The sequence below is a fragment of the Saccopteryx bilineata genome, chromosome 11 (genome assembly GCF_036850765.1).
Source record: "Saccopteryx bilineata isolate mSacBil1 chromosome 11, mSacBil1_pri_phased_curated, whole genome shotgun sequence".
In the NCBI taxonomy this organism is placed as follows: domain Eukaryota; kingdom Metazoa; phylum Chordata; class Mammalia; order Chiroptera; family Emballonuridae; genus Saccopteryx; species Saccopteryx bilineata.
In genome coordinates this window covers 646,368-664,077 of record NC_089500.1, presented here as the reverse complement: position 1 = coordinate 664,077, position 17,710 = coordinate 646,368, and the positions used below count along the sequence as shown (strand labels likewise).

General features: G+C 50.9%; 1 protein-coding gene and 1 pseudogene across 4 annotated transcripts in view; both read left to right on the top strand.

Moving 5' to 3' along the window:
• The window catches only part of NFATC1 (nuclear factor of activated T cells 1), a 92,762-nt gene extending 90,345 nt beyond the window's left edge, over positions 1-2,417 (top strand). For all 4 annotated transcript variants that reach the window (XM_066246336.1, XM_066246335.1, XM_066246333.1 and 1 more), the window contains one exon: positions 520-2,417. In XM_066246336.1, coding sequence (XP_066102433.1) covers positions 520-522 — 3 coding nt within the window. In that variant the 3' untranslated portion in view covers positions 523-2,417. The remainder of the gene's footprint in view (positions 1-519) is intronic.
• Positions 2,418-8,845: 6,428 nt separating this feature from the next.
• On the top strand, positions 8,846-17,236 carry LOC136315617 (exosome RNA helicase MTR4 pseudogene; annotated as a pseudogene).
• The last annotated feature ends 474 nt before the right edge of the window (positions 17,237-17,710 follow it).

Sequence of the window (17,710 nt, the reverse complement as noted above, 5' to 3'; positions counted from 1 at the left end):
TGTGATGGCCTTTGCTCATTTCCTCTCTGGCTGCCAAAAATCACAGGCTGATTGTGGCCATGGATGAGGAAACAGAGATGAAGGAAGAGCCCCCACAGAGGGGCTCCCCCGCCCAGTGCTGGCACCCTCTCAACTTGAGGACGAGGCCAAGGGGCGGCCACCAAGCCTGGACTTCCCTGATGTGCTTCCACATGGGTGCCGATTGTGAAGTCACAGACACCTCTGCACTGCCCCTGCTCTGAGAAGGTGTGCCTGGCCCCGGGGTGGGAGGGAGGTGCCGCCATGTCAGAGCTGTAGCTGCAGGCCCTGCGGCGCCCCAGGCCCAGCAGCCAGGTCCTGGGCAGCCACTCTGCTGGCTCAGAACACCTGGAGCACACAGCGGGAGGCAGGAAGGGATCCGGTTCCTCTCACAGGCCTCCCATCACATCCTGCACCCATGGCTGATGGAATTCTGGTTTCTTACCTGCTGCAGAGCAGTGGTGCTGCCCTAACGCTGTCTCTGCTTTTGTTTTCTTGTAGTAAATGAAATCATACGGAACGACCTCTCCAGCACCAACACCCACTCATAGTTGGCAATGTCGGGACTCACTCAGAAGCTGTGAGGTGTCAGCTTGACGGGTGACAATGGAGGCTCAGAGTACAGACTTCTTCTGACTAAGCAAACTGAACACACCCGGTACCACTCAGAACTTCCAACTTACTGAAGATGTTATATATACAAAGAAGTAGCTCTTTCACAGGAAAGAAGAAGGGAAGAAAGGAAGGAGGGAAGGAAGAAAGGAAGGGAGGGAAAGAGGGAGGGAGGGAGGACCACTGCATCGGCTGAAGGAAAAGTCATCTCAAGAACAAAATAAAGGGGGGATGACTGCAGGAGACAGACCGTAGACGGCACCCTCATGGGATGGGAATGACGCCACGTGGCCACCTGACGGGCACATCTCAGCACCCTGGACCTCAGTACTGGAAGTGCCTTATTTAACCTAACCACAGCACCAGGGCGCCATAGAATGAAGCATTAAGTTTGCTACCAGGAGAGTATTTGTAGGACAAAGCTATACAAGCATTTCATCATTATCCAACTTTGTTTCAATTAAGAGGATACTGGCAAGCAAGAGGTTGTGAGGAAAACCTAACACACGTTTGCTACTTTTTCTTTTCCCAGCTTTTTCTGAGCGCTGGCTGTAATATACAATTGTGTTGCCTTATTCAGTGCATTTAAAAAATTTTCCAGTTTGTCATCTCAGCCCTTTCATAATATCCTCCCCTCCCCTGTGTTACTGACACCATAGGGTTGTTCATTGTAGCATGCTAGGACTTTGTTTTTAATCTGGCTTCTAACAGCACAAGTAGGTTGAATAGCCCAAGATAGGTTACTGGACAAGAAAAGAACTCTGTCCGTCACAGGACAGGTCTTGCATGTGTGTACATAGAGATAGGCACATATTTACGTGTAGATAATAAATAACAGGTGGTCTTCTGTCTCCGCGCCAGCAATAACCAGGATCCATTTGGGGAGACACATCTACGACTCCAAACCTGGCTTTTCAGCTGCTTCCCCTGGGGCCTGATGCTCCGACAGGCCTGGGCTGTCTGTCACGTGCAGATAACCGTGCACTTTAGAAGCCAGGAGAGATGTGCTCAGAACACCCCGTGTTACCAAATGGCAAAGTACCTGTAGTATTTTGTACCTGTAATATAACAGGCAAAGGGAGTGTAATATATTTGTTTAGCTATAAGATTATTATTTCACAGAAGCCTTATAACCCTGCTTCATGTAAGAAAACAATTACCAAAAGCAACATTTTAATACACAGCGACTGTAGTAGGTTTCAGATTAGTGACTGTTATCAGGTAGGGTAGTGTAGGCTTTACTACTGCATTTTGTACAATTAACTGCTTGTTACACCTAACTACTAGCCACAATCTATCGTTTCGCATAACCAAAACAACAAAAAAAACCATTAAAAACAAAAAAAAGCATGGTTTAATTAAAACATGTTTAACCTGATACTTGTGCCTTAGGAAGTCATGCCCCCTGCTGGAGTCTGCCTGAACTGCAGCCGTGGGTGTGGAACACAAAGGGACGGTGGGAGACCGCTCTCCTGCGGGGGGGGGGGGGGGGGTATTTTAAAAATGTTCTTCTGTATGACTGCGTCTTCCTTTTTTAAGTCACAGAAGGAAACAACCCTGACACATTTTCACGTCACTGTGAAGAACTGGAGACGTGTGGCTCCATGTACATATGGTCCTGCTCCCTGCAGGCATCCCTCCTGCCTGTGACCCCAGAACCTGCTGGGCGTGCAGCGTCTTAGCCCTTGCATGAAACGTTTCTGATGGACATCCTACGGAAAGGGAGTGCTTGATGTTTGTGTCGGCTAGCTCTGTAGTTAGGAAATAGAGCCAATAAAGCAGTCCTTTTCTCACTGGACACTCCGGGCTGAGCGTGAGTCATTGGCATGTGGAAACCCCGCCTTGCCAGGGAGCATGTTTGCTGCTGCAGGGACTTGTACCCGTGAGAAGTGCTCGGTGTCGTGAAACTGCGCTGATACAATCACGGAGCCTCTCCTCCTGCTACCTTTAAAGAGAGCCTGTCGTGGACATGGGCGGCGGTGGAGCCAGATGCCGTGAGCTGGGCATCTAGGCCGTGTGGGAGAGGCGCGCTCACTTTGTGCCAAATAGCTCTGCTTTGAGCGGCGGCCTGGGCGAGGCTTTGACCACACATACACCTGCGTGCCATTTGACCATTGTTTCAGCGAGACGCCTGCCATGTGTGTGTAAACTGTCTCCTTCCACTCACTCCCAAAGCTCTTCCCCTCCCCACCCAATCCTCCCTGTGAGCTCTAGTGGGAAAGTGTTCTCTGTGGTTCCTAAGTCACCTGTGAAACCTGGGACTTCAGCAATTACTGTTCTGATGTTTGAAACATTTTCTTTTGGGACATTTCTTCTACGCAGGCGTGGCTCTTCTCCTGGCTAAGAGGTTTGCAGATTGCAATCAGTCCTGGGAGCCCCTCACCCCCAAACACGGTGTCCATCCCTGTGGCGTGGTTTTGATCTCAGCATTTACCAGAACATCATCCCTTTTTATGACCAAAGACTTTCCCACTGTGGGACAGCCCACAGTTCAGTCATTCATAGTCCAGGGACATCCACACTGTGTCCTCCATTTGGTTGTTGTGAGCAGTGCTGTGAGCATTTGAGCACACGACTTTGTTTGCATCCCGGTGTTCTTCTGGCACATCCCTAGGGCAGGATGGCTGGGGAATACAGTAATAGGGTGTTTTACCTTTTGAAGAACTGTTTTTCCTCGCTCAGTGTTTAAATCATGCATCCCTAAGACAGACATTGGGTCACTAACCTAATTTGGAATCACATATGTGAGGCACATCATATTTATAATTCTTTATGCCAAAAAAATTAAGTTAGCTATCAGATGACTACATGCTCATTTGCGCCCTGGAGGAAAGCAGCCTTGCTCACGCCTGCGCTGCCCCTGCTGGGCCCGACCTGCCCTGGGCCCTGCGGGGACTCGGGGCCTCCACTTACAGGGTCTGCCCCACTCAGCAGGTGCCAGCACAGCTGGGTGACCCCATTATATTTCCCTTTCCAGACAAACTAAAATAGCAGAGCATAGAACCTTGGGAGTGGGTACAGTGAGACATCCAGGTGACGGAGCCACTCAGGGCTTACGTCACCCCCCACTCAGTGCAGCTTGGCTATGTGACATGTCTGCACACAAAGCCAGAGGCCACACTGGGGATCGTCAGACTGCTGCCGTTTTTCTCTTGACTGGTCTCTGACCAAACATTGTGGCTTTGCTGCAACAACCCTCAGAGTAGGGCTGCCCTTCCCGTGAAGAATGGACTTGTCAGAGCACTTGGTCCCCTGTAGCCACACCTCTTTATCCCCCCCCCCAAAAAAAGGAAGAAAGACACTAATGAGAGTCTACTTGGGGGGAAAGTGTAAGTCACATCTGAGAAGAGACCAGACAATCTAAGCCCCTGTCCTCTCCCTGCTGGGGTTTCTGCTGCATCCTGGCCTGACCTGAGCAGGAGAGGAGTCCCCAAGGCCTGTTACCTCCTGTTCTTCTCTCCAAAGTCTGCACTGTCCATGGACTGTCTCCAGATTTGTCCTGAAGGGCCTGCCAGTTCTGTGTCCACTGCTGCCCATTTCTGTCAAGCATCCTCCTTCCCCATTTGGGACATTGTCATTACATTGCTTTAAAAAAGGAATCACCTTGTAAGAGGGTTAAATGTCATGTACTATAAACAGAGGCAGATTAAGGTCGGTTGAGGCCCTGGGCACAGGAGAAAAAATTGGGCCCCTTACGTTAGAAAAAGTGTAAAGTTGGGGTTTTGCGGGGCCCTTCAGAAGTCGGGGCCCAGGGCACGTGCCCGGTGCACCCGCCATTAAATCTGCCTCTGATTATAAACACTCTGCATTTCCCCATGTGGCACACTCCCGTCACCCCAGTACTGGGCAGACTGGGACTTCCTGCAGCGACATTTATAGGGCAGGTCTGGTGATACGGTGTTATTTAAGCTTTTGTGTATATGAGAAAGCCTTCATTTTGTCTGTTTTTTAAAGTTTTATTTTAATACAATCACCAATTCATAAGAAGGTGCAAAAACTGTACACAAAGTTCCCCTTGCACCTTTCCCTCTCCCCCAAAACTTCCAGGGAAGGGGAGTCAGTAGAGTTGATAGAGGTGACTCAGATTTCACCTGTGTGTGCAGCTCTGCACGGTTTCCTCACACATAGACTTGTGTGACCAGCACCAGAATCAAGAGGAGTGCCCGTGGGCTGCCCTGGACACACCCACATCCTTCCCCCTCCACGGTGGCCCCCATGGCTACAACTCTCTCATTCCCGGTGAATGGGGTGCAAACGTAGCCTGTAACCAGACTGTGGGGCACACCCTCGCTTGTCCCTGGTCAGTGCCCAGCTGGCCCATGGTGACGTGGACCTCACATCTAGGTCCCCCGGCTTTCTGGCTGCTATGAGTAGAGCTGCCATGAGCACTGTATATACCATTTTCATGTTGGGTTTTGGTCAACAGAAGTTTCCATTTTCTGGAATAAAAGCCCAGGAAAGAGTTGCTGGGTCCAGTAGTAAATGAGTGTTTTGTTTTCTAAAATATGCAACTGTTTTCCTGAGTTGCTCTAGCGTTTATCCTTTTTGCTAACAGTGTGTGAATGGTTACTTTTTTCATTTTAGCCATTCTGCAGGGTGTGCAGGGATGTATTATTGTGGTTTAAGTTCACGCCCCCAATGGCTAACTGTACTAGACATTCTCACGTGCTTGTGTGCCATCCATGACTCCTCTTGGGTAAAAGGTATCTTCCTCTCTTTGCCCATTTTCCAATGGAGTTATTATGTCCTGTCTTTTTTTTTTTTTTAACTGTCAGGTTTCAACAGTTCTTTATATATTCTTGAAGTCCTCTGTCAGATGTATGGTTTGCAAACATTTCCTCCCAGTCTGTAGCTTTCTGGCCTCTTAAGGAGCTCTTTAGGAAAGAAAAACTGTTTAGCCCAGGCCAGGTAGCTCAGTTGGTTAGAGTTTCATCCTGATACGCCAAGGTTGTGGGTTTGATCCCCAGTCAAGGCACGTATAAGAATCAACCAATGACTGCATATATAAGTGGAACAGCAAGTCAATATTTCTCTCTCCCTTCTTCTCTATAAAATCATTAAATAAATTTAAAATTTTTTAAATATTTCATGTTTAATCTAGTTAACTCCAACACTATAGTTTTCAACTCTAAAGGCTTGATTTAGATATTTTTTTAAAAAATATATCTAGCATTCAGTCTTTTCTCTGACATCTTGACTATGTGGAAGGTAAGTATAATAACTTTTAATATCCATGTTTACTAGCCTATCATCCATTTAATTTTAGGTGATTTTGATAGGGTTTTTCATCTCATTATGGGCTTCTTTCTCCTGCTTTGTTGCATGCCTGTTAATTTTTGTTTAGATGTCAGGCATTGTGAGTGTTGCCTCCTTGAGTGCGGGTGTTGTTCTGTGGTCTCATGCGTGCTGGAATACTGTTCTGGGAGGCAGCTACGTCACAGAGACCGTGTCTGGCCCATTGGGTCTTCCTAGCTTTTGAGCTGTCAGGCAGACACCGCCGTCTTCAGTCACAGACTAGTGTTGCCCACTACCAAGGCAAACCTGCCTGGTGCCCCTCTGGGTGGGCCTTTTGTGAGGCCCAAGTGTCACTCCCTCTGCTCCTCTCCAGTGGCTCCTTCAGCCTTGAGGGGACGTCCCCATGTCCCTGTCATCGGTATACAGCTGCAGGCTCAGAAGGAACTCTCTACAGACCTGGGCACTCTCCTCCTGGAAGTGACCCTGAACTTTCTGCTGCCTCCGCCGCCTGCACTCCCAGCTCATCTCTGGTGCCGGGCACTACCCTCCCCCCTGGGGCCTGGAGGGAGGCCTGGACACCCTGTCTGGCCGAGAGCTGAGCAGCCACAGGGCTCACCTTGTTGTTTCCCTCTCAGAATCACTGTTCTTTGTTGCCTGATGTTTAATGTCTAACACATGTTTCTTATAATTTTTTCCATTTTTTTACTTGTTTTGGTAGGAGGGTAAATCTGGTCCCTGTTAGTTCATTTTGGCTGAAAGCAGAAGTTCTGATGCTTGATTTTCAAAGTTTCTTTGGCCAAATTTTAGTCAGAGCAGTAGTCAATCTTCCATTTTCCCTGCGTTTGGTATCATATAACAATAATGCTATTCACAGGAGCGCTGCACGCGAGCCAGGAGAGTGCTCGTCAGCACCAGACGTGCCTTGGGGCCCCATATAACTGTAATCGGAAGGGCGAGCATCAAACAGAGGCTGAAAAACAGCTTTAGCTGCCAAATATGCTTTTCTACCTGGAGGAAGAACAAAAGATCCGGGGAAGAGACAGAGCTTTTCACAGTTTTTGTTTTTTTTTTTTAAAGCAGCAGAACGCAAAATTGTGTCTGCTTAGGTGGTGTGGGAACCTTCCCACATGGCTCCAGGGTCACGTTGTCACTGTGACGGGAAATCTGTGCCTTGCTCCTCACCCTGTTGTGAGCTGGTTTCTGCCCCATGACCAACCGTGCTGTTGTCACCTGGAACTGGCTCAGCCTGCTTCACAGGGGCAGTGAGGCAGCCTCATCCGGGTGACTTGGACCAGTGACTGACGGGACGGTCACACTTCGAGTTTTGTACCCAGAAACCCAGAAAGTGAAGATGGCTAAATCTCATGAGTGTTTCTACCTTTTCTCTTTTAATGTAGTGCCTCTGGGAAGACCTGTCAAGCCAAGACTGAGTTAACTTGGAATTTGAAATGGACATTCATGACATGTGCCTGGTTCAAGTTCACTTGTAGACTTTCTAGTGAGAAAAGGGGTTTGCCGAGTCTTTCTTTCTTTCTTCTTTTCTTTTCTTTTTCTTTTTCTTTCTTTTTTTTTTTTGCCAAGCAAAAAGCAAGAATGCAAGCCCTTCTCTTACGGAAAGAGTTCTAAGGACTTAGGAACGTTCATGGTTTGCTGATGCAAATAAGGCTGCTAATTACAAGATTTTTTGTATCCGTTGAAGTAGGCCCAGTGGGACATCAGTGTGAAAATATACTACTAGCAATTAGCTCCTGTAACAACACATATTTGAAAGGAATAAAGTAACATTTTTAAAATATGTCTTCTAATCCAGTGGTCCCCAACCCCTGGGCCGTGGACCGGTATCAGTCCGTGGGCCATTTGGTACTGGTCCGCAGAGGAAGAATAAATAACTTACATTATTTCCATTTTATTTATATTTAAGTCTGAACAATGTTTTATTTTTTTTAAATGACCAGATTGCCTCTGTTACATCCGTCTAAGGCTCACTCTTGACGCTTGTCTCAGTCACATGATACATTTATCTGTCCCACCCTAAAGGCCGGTCCGTGAAAATACTTTCTGACATTAAACCAGTCCATGGCCCTAAAAAGGTTGGGGACCACTGCTCTAATCCAAACTCTTCACCGATGCAGACTCCACTTAATTCAGACACAGCAGTACCGAGCTCACATGCATAGTTCAGCTACAGTTTTCAACACGTTTTCAAATGTACTCTACCACATTTGGTATCAAAGCAACCCTGTGACGGGAACAATGCAACTCAAACCCCCCAACCTACAGGTGCAGTTACTGAAGCTTTGCGGGGCTCAGAGTTAACATGGGGGGGAGGGCTCCAGGATGCCCGCCCAGCCCCAGTGAGCTGACGTAGTTTACATGCACTCTGATCCTCATCTCACCACACAGTCGGCATGGAGACTCTGTCCCCATTGTACAGCAGGGTGTTGTGGCCCAGCAAGACCTCCATTAGCAAGATTTGGGGAGGTGACTCTGAGAGCAGGCCTGTTCCGTGCTCAGTGCTGTCCTGATACCTCCATGAACTTGATCCATCCAGCTCGGCCTGAGGCAAGGTCAGTACACTGAGTCCGTACCGACTGTGGGTCCAGGGGTGAACAGTGAAACCTCAGCATGGGACGAGGCTGGAGAGCCCTCGTCCCACCCTGTCCCCCCCCCCCACCTGCACACCTCAGCCCTCCCAGGCTCCAGGACTCCATGGGGGGTCAAGGCTCTCCTGCTGCTTTCTGGGGCCTGGGTTCAAGTGTCTTTGCATCTGTTGGTTGTCATTTCCTGGCAGAGAGATCCCAGCCAAGGGCAGCTGGCCCACAGGTTGGACTCATGTCTGCCCCTGAGTCCCTCAGCCATGCTCCTGCCCTCCGGCCCCGCGCCAGGCCATCCGTCCCTTCCTGGGCATTGGTGACAGATGGCTGGGATTCCCCGTGGCCTGGATTTCCTAGTTATTCTTGGAGCCAGAGCAAAGCCGACAATGGAGGCAACATCTGTGGGTCCCCCTGACCTCGGCGCCCCTGCTGGAACTTCTGTGTGGCCAGAACTGGCCGAGTGGCAGGGCCTAGGGGAGGGGCGCATGGTGTGTTGCTGTGGCAACTCCATCAAGCCGCACATGGAGGACACATGCTGCGCTTGTACCCAGGACGCAGGTGCCAGCCTGAGGGGATTGAGAAGGAAGGAAACTGGGGACACAAAGCCCCTGGTACCTCACTCATGTGTTAGCCTGAGTCACCAGCTGTGGCACTCTGTTTTCCGAAGTCTCTGTGTTTTCGTGTTCGACATCACCATGACCTGAGCTGTTTAAGCGTGGGTGCCAAACACGCTTTAAGGTGTGATGTGATGTGTTCTGGGCTGTCCTTGTCTGGGGCCTGGGAAGGGATCTCTGGTGGAGATGGAGGTGCGGGCCCCTCCATCCGTGTCCTAGTGACTCTGCTATCCAGAGCCCAATGTCACCTCCCCAGGCTGGTCTAGTGAGGTGGGCAGGACTGAGGGCCTCACCATCCTGGCTAAGCCCTGATGGACCCTCGCCCATTCTCCCCCTGCCCGCCAGCCAGGCCTGCCACGAGGAGGTGGCGGATAAACCACTGGTGTCCAGGTGCTTTGGGCCACAAGGTGGGACAGTGTGTGGGGACAGAGTGCGTTCCCCCCACCACGTCCAGCTCTGTTCCTCAGTCTTGACAAGATGGCCTGAGACCCTAACCCTGGGCTAAGACCTCACTTTTTCTGAAAAGCAGCTGCACATCACCTGGATGTGGTCTCCTCACGAGGGCAGGTTACTCACCACCCAGCAAAGCGGACAGGCAGGTGCCTGGGGAGATGGGAGTAAGGGGGGCGGGGAGCAGACCTGGGGGCACTGAAGGTCATGGTTGTGGCTGTGGTCAGGGGAGGTGCAGGGGGGCGGTCCTCAGCAGAACTCAGCCTGGCTTGGGCTTGGGATGCTGACACTGGAGGCCACGCCGCACGGAAGAGACAGAGTCCCAGGCCAGCAGCTCGGGCACGCCACCCAGACCCTGATTCCTCTGGCCCTGGGCTCAAGTTCAGCCATCTCTTCCTCACACCCAAAACCTGGCCTGAGTTCTGGGCTCTGGGCTCCCAAGTGTGGTGTCCTTCTTGACCATGAGGTCCTACCCACCTCCCACCAGGAGTCCTGCCACCCATCTAGAGGAGGGGACTCACTGTGCCTGTGGCTGGTCTCACCCAAACTTCCTGCTGTTCCTCAGCACCTCCTGTTGAGACCCGCCCAGGGACTTCAGCAAATTGGTTCCAATTAGCCCGACTGGAACCCCTGTGGGCACAGGGGCCCCCTCTTCCCTGTCTTACCTCACAGCCAGCTGCCTGCGGGTGTGCAGGGCAGTAGGAAAAAAGCCAAGTGACAGAAAACAGACGAGAAGGTAGAAGGATTCACTCGTGGATTCCTGGGCACTGTGGGCAGTTCCAGCCCTGGCAGCTTGAACAACAGAAGTGGGTCCTCTCACGGTTCTGGGAAAACCTGGGCCGGGCCTCCCGGCTCCAGGGGCTGCCTCAGCTCCGGGGTTCTTCTCCCGGCTCTGCCTCCACCTCCAGATGGCTTCTCTGTGTGTCTGCCGACCTCTCCCATTTATAAGGACAGCACCTCACTGGACGAGGGCCACCACTCCTGCATGACCTCGTCTTAGCTAATTAATCTATAGCACCCAATCTGAACTTCTGAGGTCCAGGGCAAGCCTTTGTATTTGGGGGACATGTTTCAAGTCTTAACAGGCGTCTGAGGTCAGATTGCTGGGCCTGCTCCCCACACTGATGCAGTTGCTCAAATGCAAGACCCTGGGCTGGTCTAGTGCCCTCCCGGGAGATTGCACCTGTGTCTGGTTCACTGTTCCTCCTGGCCAGGACTGTGCCTGTGAGCCACACTGACCCGTCTGTGCAGGTGGTCCCGGTTTCCTTGCAGCCAGGCCCACTGACCCTGCCTGTTTGCCCACAGAGCCCCCTCGGCGCCCAACACAGGTCACAAGTCCTGAAGAGCAGTGCCCGTGACTCAGTGGGGAGGAATGTGTTGTTTGGCATTTGCTCCCGAGTGCAGAGCTGGCACTGTGTCTGGAAGCCGTCCTGCATGTGTGCACAGTGGCCGGGCGGGCCCAGCTGCTGTCCTGTGCCTCTGAGCAGAGGGCGGTGAGCAGAGAAGAAGGGAACCAGAGCCTCCGCTGAGGCACAGAGAACAGCAGGCAGGGCCGAAGTGAGCCAGGCCTTGGGACCTGCCCCTCAAGGGCTCCTGCAGGGGCTATTTCACACTTGGGAAGTGGGAAAGATGTGGAAGTTCATGGTGAATTCACCAAAGGTTATTTAGGCTTTGACTTGTGACCATGAAGTGAGGTGAACAAAGCCCTAACGTGCCTGCTGTTGGGTCACACGCCTGGGAGACACCAGCAGCAGAGCCCAGCATACTTGGGCGTTGGCCCAGTGACTCATGGAAGGGCACCACCTCCTGAGTCACCCCGTCTGCTTCCCGCACCTGCCCAGCCTGGGAAACCACTGTCCCGAAGCCGACTCAGCCTGACCAGCGTCCCACAGAGACACAGCCACAGGAGTTGGCCACAGTGGTTTTGCCTTCCATGGTGAGGGCTTAGGGTCTAATTAAACCTGTCAGGCACTAACTGGTCACCAGGTGAGCGAACGAATCAATGAGCACATCAGTGGATGAATGGGTCTGTGCAGGCAATCGCATTAGGGTCTGGCCTGAGGAAGGATAGAACAGGAGCCCAGCCCACAGTGCATGTCTGAGGGCCAGGTCAGCCAGGTCATGTGACGGTGGTCACTGGTGATCAAGTTTCATTCCACTATCTCCTCTTTTTAAAGGTTGACATCCTGAACTTGGTGGCAGGTCTGGGCCTAAACCTGAGTTAGGGGCAATATGCCCAGGCCACTTCTTGTCCCTTTCTGTTCCTCCAGCTGCCTTGTGGCCTCTCATTCTGTTCCCTCTGGACTGTCAGGACCTCTGGGCCACACTAAGGTGACTCACAGCTCTTCCAGTATCACTACCATGAAGAATAATTGAATTTCCACAGCCTGTCAATCTGGAGAATTGTGCCATTTGCTCCCACACCTGCACCTACATCAGATATCACTAATCAATCAAGATCATAGCACACTCATCCAGACAAGGCCGATCTACCGCCCACCTGTCAGATTAACACACACAATGGGGCCTCTCTGCCATTCTGCCTGAACCTAGGGGCTTGAAGATGCTGATGATGGGATCGCAAGCTTAGCTGGCACAGAGGGGACATCACTCGTCACACTGCTCTGAGGTTGGCTCTGTCTTGGAAATACCCTGAGGAACCACAGCTCCCCAGTCTGTGGATTCACACCATGACTCTCCAGATAGTAAGTAATGCATCTCCTAAGTCATATGTGTGGCATCAGTCTCCTCACTGCCCACGTCAAAGGACGACTGAGACCACAAGGCCATTTGGTCCCCAGCAGTTCTTAGTTGGGTTTGTTTCTGTACAGTGTGGCTTTAAACATCCAGTAAGGAGCCAGCCTGGGTGCTCAGGCATGGCCATATTTACCTCCTGAACCTGAGTCCAGGCAGCCGGCAGCGTCTTAGCAACACTCTCAGGGCAACCTGGATAACCTTGCAAGGCTGGCCGGGTTCTCCCCACACGGGGCCTGATGTCGGACAGGGCTGTGCCAAGCCTACTCTTTACCAAGCAATCCCTGCCCCGTGGTCTCTCACCCAGCCCTCTGGCTCCCCGAGAAACACAGGGGTATTAAAAATTGCGATGTGAAACCTTGTTTGTCTTCCTGGATGCTACACAGTGGGTGGAGAGCACAATTTCAGACACTTGTGTTCATACAAACTCAGCCATGTTCGACCCATTCCAGCTTTGGAATCAACGGTCCTATCGAAGTCACCATGAGTTGGGGTGACATTGAGCAGGGGGGAAGCTTCCACGTGGAATCCTGCCATCCAGCACCTGGACGTCAGCCCTGAAGCAAGTACTTCCTCCCCTTTCCCCCTCCTTTTCCTTCTATTTTTGCTAGAAAAGAAAAAAAAATAAAGCTGTGTATTGTTTCCACTTGGTCCATGATGGAGGGAGAGGCTCAGGCCACGGCCCCGGGCTGGGAGGTCGCCCCTCCCAGTCATCTGAGTGTGGTCTTCAGGGTGAGTCTCTCTGCCCAGTTCAGGAGGGGTTTCAGAAGGTCACCGTGATTGCACTGTGCAGGCAGGACACAGAGCAGGCCTCACCCATGACGGCCCTGCACCTGGTGGGAGAGGCACCCAGGGAGTGCTCCATGGCCAGCCTTTCTGGCCTGGCTCCTGGGAGGAGGCTACATCCTCCTCATAGTCACCATGGAAACAGGCCCAGAAAGAGATGTGCGAGGAGTCAGCAGGTCAGGGTTGACCTGGCGGCTGGTGGCAGCCCTCCCCACTGCAGAGCATGGGCCATAGGGACCTGAGGGCTCACAGGTGGTGACAGCAAGCTGCTAACCACACAAAGGGTATCAGCTGGTCCTAGAAGCAGAGGGCAGCTGAGACAGCCCTGCAGCTGTGTCTGGAGAGGAGGTTAGTGGGTTTCTTGGGTCTGTTCCTCCCAATACTGTACAAACGGGAGACAGGCCAGCATGACCACCCACACTGTGGCAACTGACCGCTAGATGCTTTTCCTCAGCCAGATGTCACTGGAGGCCACAGCCCTTCCCTGCTGCCCATTCTTGAAGGGCTGTGTGGCTCCCACTTGACCTTGGCTGACCTTGGCACTCCGTTCTCTCTCCAGCCTGGGCATCCTCACCTGCTCAGTCAGGGTCAGGCTACGACCTCATCCAGTTTCTTCTATGCCCGTCACTGCCTCGGTCATTCAGTGTCTGCATTTTATTCCTCAGGTGGAGGCGGCCGTGGAAGGGTCACGGTTACAATCTTAAGACTAAAGAAGGCCCCGCCCCGGGGCTCGTTGCGCTATGGCTGCAGCCGCCTGAGCAGCCCACTCAACTAGTGGTCGCAAAGGAAGACATGGTCTCAAAGATCACAAAAGAAGGAAAGAGCAGAAAAGAAATTTTTAAAAAGTCGTCGGGGTGGATTCTTGGAGGCTGTGCGAGTCGACTACTTTTGTCTACCATGGGCCACCGTGGAGAGACCTCTACCATCACTTTCTGGGCGGGCGTGGAGCCTCGTGGGTAGGAGGGAGACGTGCTCGCCGCACGGGAACGTGGCGGACGCCTTCGGCGATGAGCTGTTTAGTGTGTTGGAGGACACTCGGCCGCCGCGCTCGGAGCCAAGAAAGAAGAGAAGGGGAAATGGAAGGGGCCTCCAGGGTCAGCAGAAAAGGCCGGGAAGCGTTCTGATGGTGACTTACAGTCTGAGTGCACTAATGTTGGGAAGAACAAGAGAGCTATGGACTTTGAGGGCACAGACGAGCTCATTTTTGGGAAGAAGCCCAGGGTAGAAGAGTCCATAACTGAAGACTTAAGTTTGGCAGACTTGATGCCCAGAGTCAAGGTCCAGTCAGTCAGTGGAAACTGTTGAAGGGTGCACACACGAGGTCGCACTTCCTGCAGATGAAAAGTATTTACCACTTAAACCCCGAGTTGGAAAAGCTGCAAAGGAATACGCATTCATTCTTGATGCTTTTCAAAGAGAAGCCATTCAGTGTGTTGATAATAACCAGTCTGTGTTGGTGTCTGCACATACGTTGGCGGGAAAGACTGTGTGTGCTGAGTATGCTATTGCATTGGCCTTAAGGGAAAAAACAGCGTGTGATATTTACCAGCCCAATTAAGGCCCTGAGTAACCAGAAATACCGTGAAATGTATGAAGAATTTCAAGATGTTGGTCTGATGACGGGAAATGTTACTATTAATCCTACAGCATCTTGTCTTGTTATGACCACAAAGATTTTAAGAATTATGCTGTATAGAGGTTCTGAAGTTATGTGAGAAGTAGCTTGGGTCATATTTGATGAAATTCATTACATGAGAAACTCAGAGCGTGGTGTGGTATGGGAAGAAACCATTATTCTGCTTCCTGATAACGTCCATTATGTCTTTCTTTCGGCCACTATTCCAAATGCCCGACAATTTGCTGAGTGGATCTGCCATTTACATAAACAGCCCTGTCACGTGATCTACACAGACTACATGCTAACACCACTGCAGCACTACATCTTCCCCGTGGGGGGGTGACACTTTAACACTGCAATGTAAGTTCTTCAGGATGCAGCTGACTTGGCCAAAGGTGACCAGAAGGGTTGGAAGGGAGGAACAAAAGGACCATCAAATGTATTCAAAATTGTGAAAATGATTATGGAAAGAAATTTTCAACCTGTAATTATTTTCAGTTTTAGTAAGAAAGATTGTGAAGCCTATGCACTTCAGATGACCAAATTAGATTTCAACACAGATGAAGAAAAGAAGATGGTTGAAGAAATATTCAGTAATGCAATAGACTGCTTGTCGGATAAGGATAAAAAGCTCCCTCAGGTCGAATATGTACTTCCTCTTTTGAAGCGAGGGATCGGTATTCATCATGGGGTTTACTTCCTGTTTTGAAAGAAACTATAGAAATTCTCTTTTCTGAAGGATTGATAAAGGCCTTATTTGCAACAGAGACTTTTGCTATGGGAATTAACATGCCAGCTAGAACAGTTTTATTCACAAATGCCCAGAATTTTGATGGGAAAGATTTTCAATGGATTTCCTCTGGCGAATATATTCAGATGTCTGGTTGTGCTGGCAGGAGAGGAATGGATGACAGAGGAATTGTGATTTTTATGGTAGATGAAAAGATGAGCCCGACCATTGGAAAGCAACTGCTTAAGGGCTCAGCTGACCCTCTGAAAAGTGCTTTCCACCTGACCTACAATATGGTTTTGAACTTGCTGCGTGTAGAAGAGATCAATCCTGAGTACATGCTGGAGAAGTCCTTCTACCAGTTCCAGCATTACAGGGCCATTCCAGGCATGGTGGAGAAGATAAAGAACTCAGAAGAACAGTATAATAAAATAGTAATACCAAATGAAGAAAGCATGGTCATCTATTATAAGATTAGACAGCAGCTGGCCAAACTGGGGAAAGAAATTGAAGAAAATATTCACAAACCGAAATACTGCTTACCATTTCTACAACCAGGTCGTTTAGTGAAGGTGAAGAATGAAGGAGATGATTTTGGCTGGGGAGTAGTGGTGAATTTCTCAGAAAAGTCAAATGTTAAGCCCAGCTCTGGGGAACTGGACCCCTTGTATGTGGTGGAGGTGCTCCTGCACTACAGCCGCGAGAGCCTAAAGAATGCCACCACCGAGGCCGCCAAGCCCGCCCGGCCCGACGAGAAGGGTAAGATGCAGGTGGTTCTGGTTCTGATGCATCTCCTGTCCGCCATCAGCAGTGTCCGCCTCTATATTCCTAAGGACCTGTGGCCACTGGACAATAGGCAGAGTGTTCTCAAGTCCATACAGGAAGTTCAGAAACGCTTTCCTGACAGCGTTCCTTTGTTAGACCCTATTGACGATATGGGCATTCAAGACCAGGGGCTGAAGAAGGTCATCCAGAAGGTGGAGGCTTTCAAGCACCGGATGTATTCCCATCCCCTGCACAACAACCTGAACCTGGAAACTGTGTACACGCTCTGCGAGAAAAAGGCCCAGATCGCGATGGACACCAAGTCTGCGAAGTGAGAGCTGAAGAAGGCGAGGACCATGCTGCAGATGGATGAGCTCAAGTGCCGCACGCATGTCCCCCGGCACCTGGGCTTCCTCCAACGTCATCGAGATGAAGGGCCGCGTGGCCTGTGAGATAAGCAGTGCAGACGAGCTCCTCCTGACCGAGATGATGTTCAACAGCCTCTTCAATGACCTGTCCGCGGGGCAGGCCACAGCCCTGCTCAGCGGCCTCGTGTTCCAGGAGAACTCTAGTGAGATGCCCAAATTAACAGAACAATTAGCAGGACCACTTTGTCAGATTCAAGAATGTGCCAAACGAATTGCGAAAGTTTCAGCAGAAGCGAAGTTGGAAATTGATGAGGAAACATACCTGGGCTCATTCAAGCCCCACCTAATAGATGTGGTGCACACCGGGGAGACATTCGCCCACATCTGCAAGATGACAGATGTCTTTGAAGGCTGCATGCGGTGCCTGGAGGAGCTGCTGCGACAGATGTGTCAGGCGGCGAAGGCCATTGGGAATACAGAGCTGGAGAACAAGTTTGCCGAAGGAATCACCAAGATCAAGAGAGACATTGTGTTTGCCGCCAGCCTATACTTGTAGTCGGCTAACAGCCGTGGGCTGCCAGTGCCTGCGACACAGATGGGTCCTCCAGCATCAATTGTATCATATTTAAATCAGGCATCAGCACACACGTGTTTGTACATAAGCATTACATTTTTAATAAAAAACGTACAGGTGGGCAAAAAAAAAAAGACTAAAGATAACAGGATGTTCTCATTTCTGTTGGCCTGGACACCTGTCTCCTTCCTCTCATCAGGGTGGGATAGGACTGGAGGACCCTCCCCCCTTGATGGAAGCCAGCTTCTCGGAGGCCCTCGTAGACCTCAAGCTGAACATCATGATGTTTCCAGACGTGGGCTGCGAATGCCTCTGGCCCCTCACCCAGGGTCCAGGACAGAATGGCATGTGGAGATGACAGGATGACCCAGAATGCCCATCCTCACAGTGAGGGGGGAGAGGGCAGCGGGAGGAAAGCATCTGTCCCAATGGGATCTTGGCGGCAGGAACAGAGAGTCCTGGGCCTGGGATACTCGACAGAAATGTCTACTTCAGAAACATGCGGCCACCGGCCCCATCCTTGCCCGCTCTGGCTCATCCGTACTTGGAAGGTCTGAAGGAAGACAAGCATGTGGTTTTGAGTGCCCCTAAG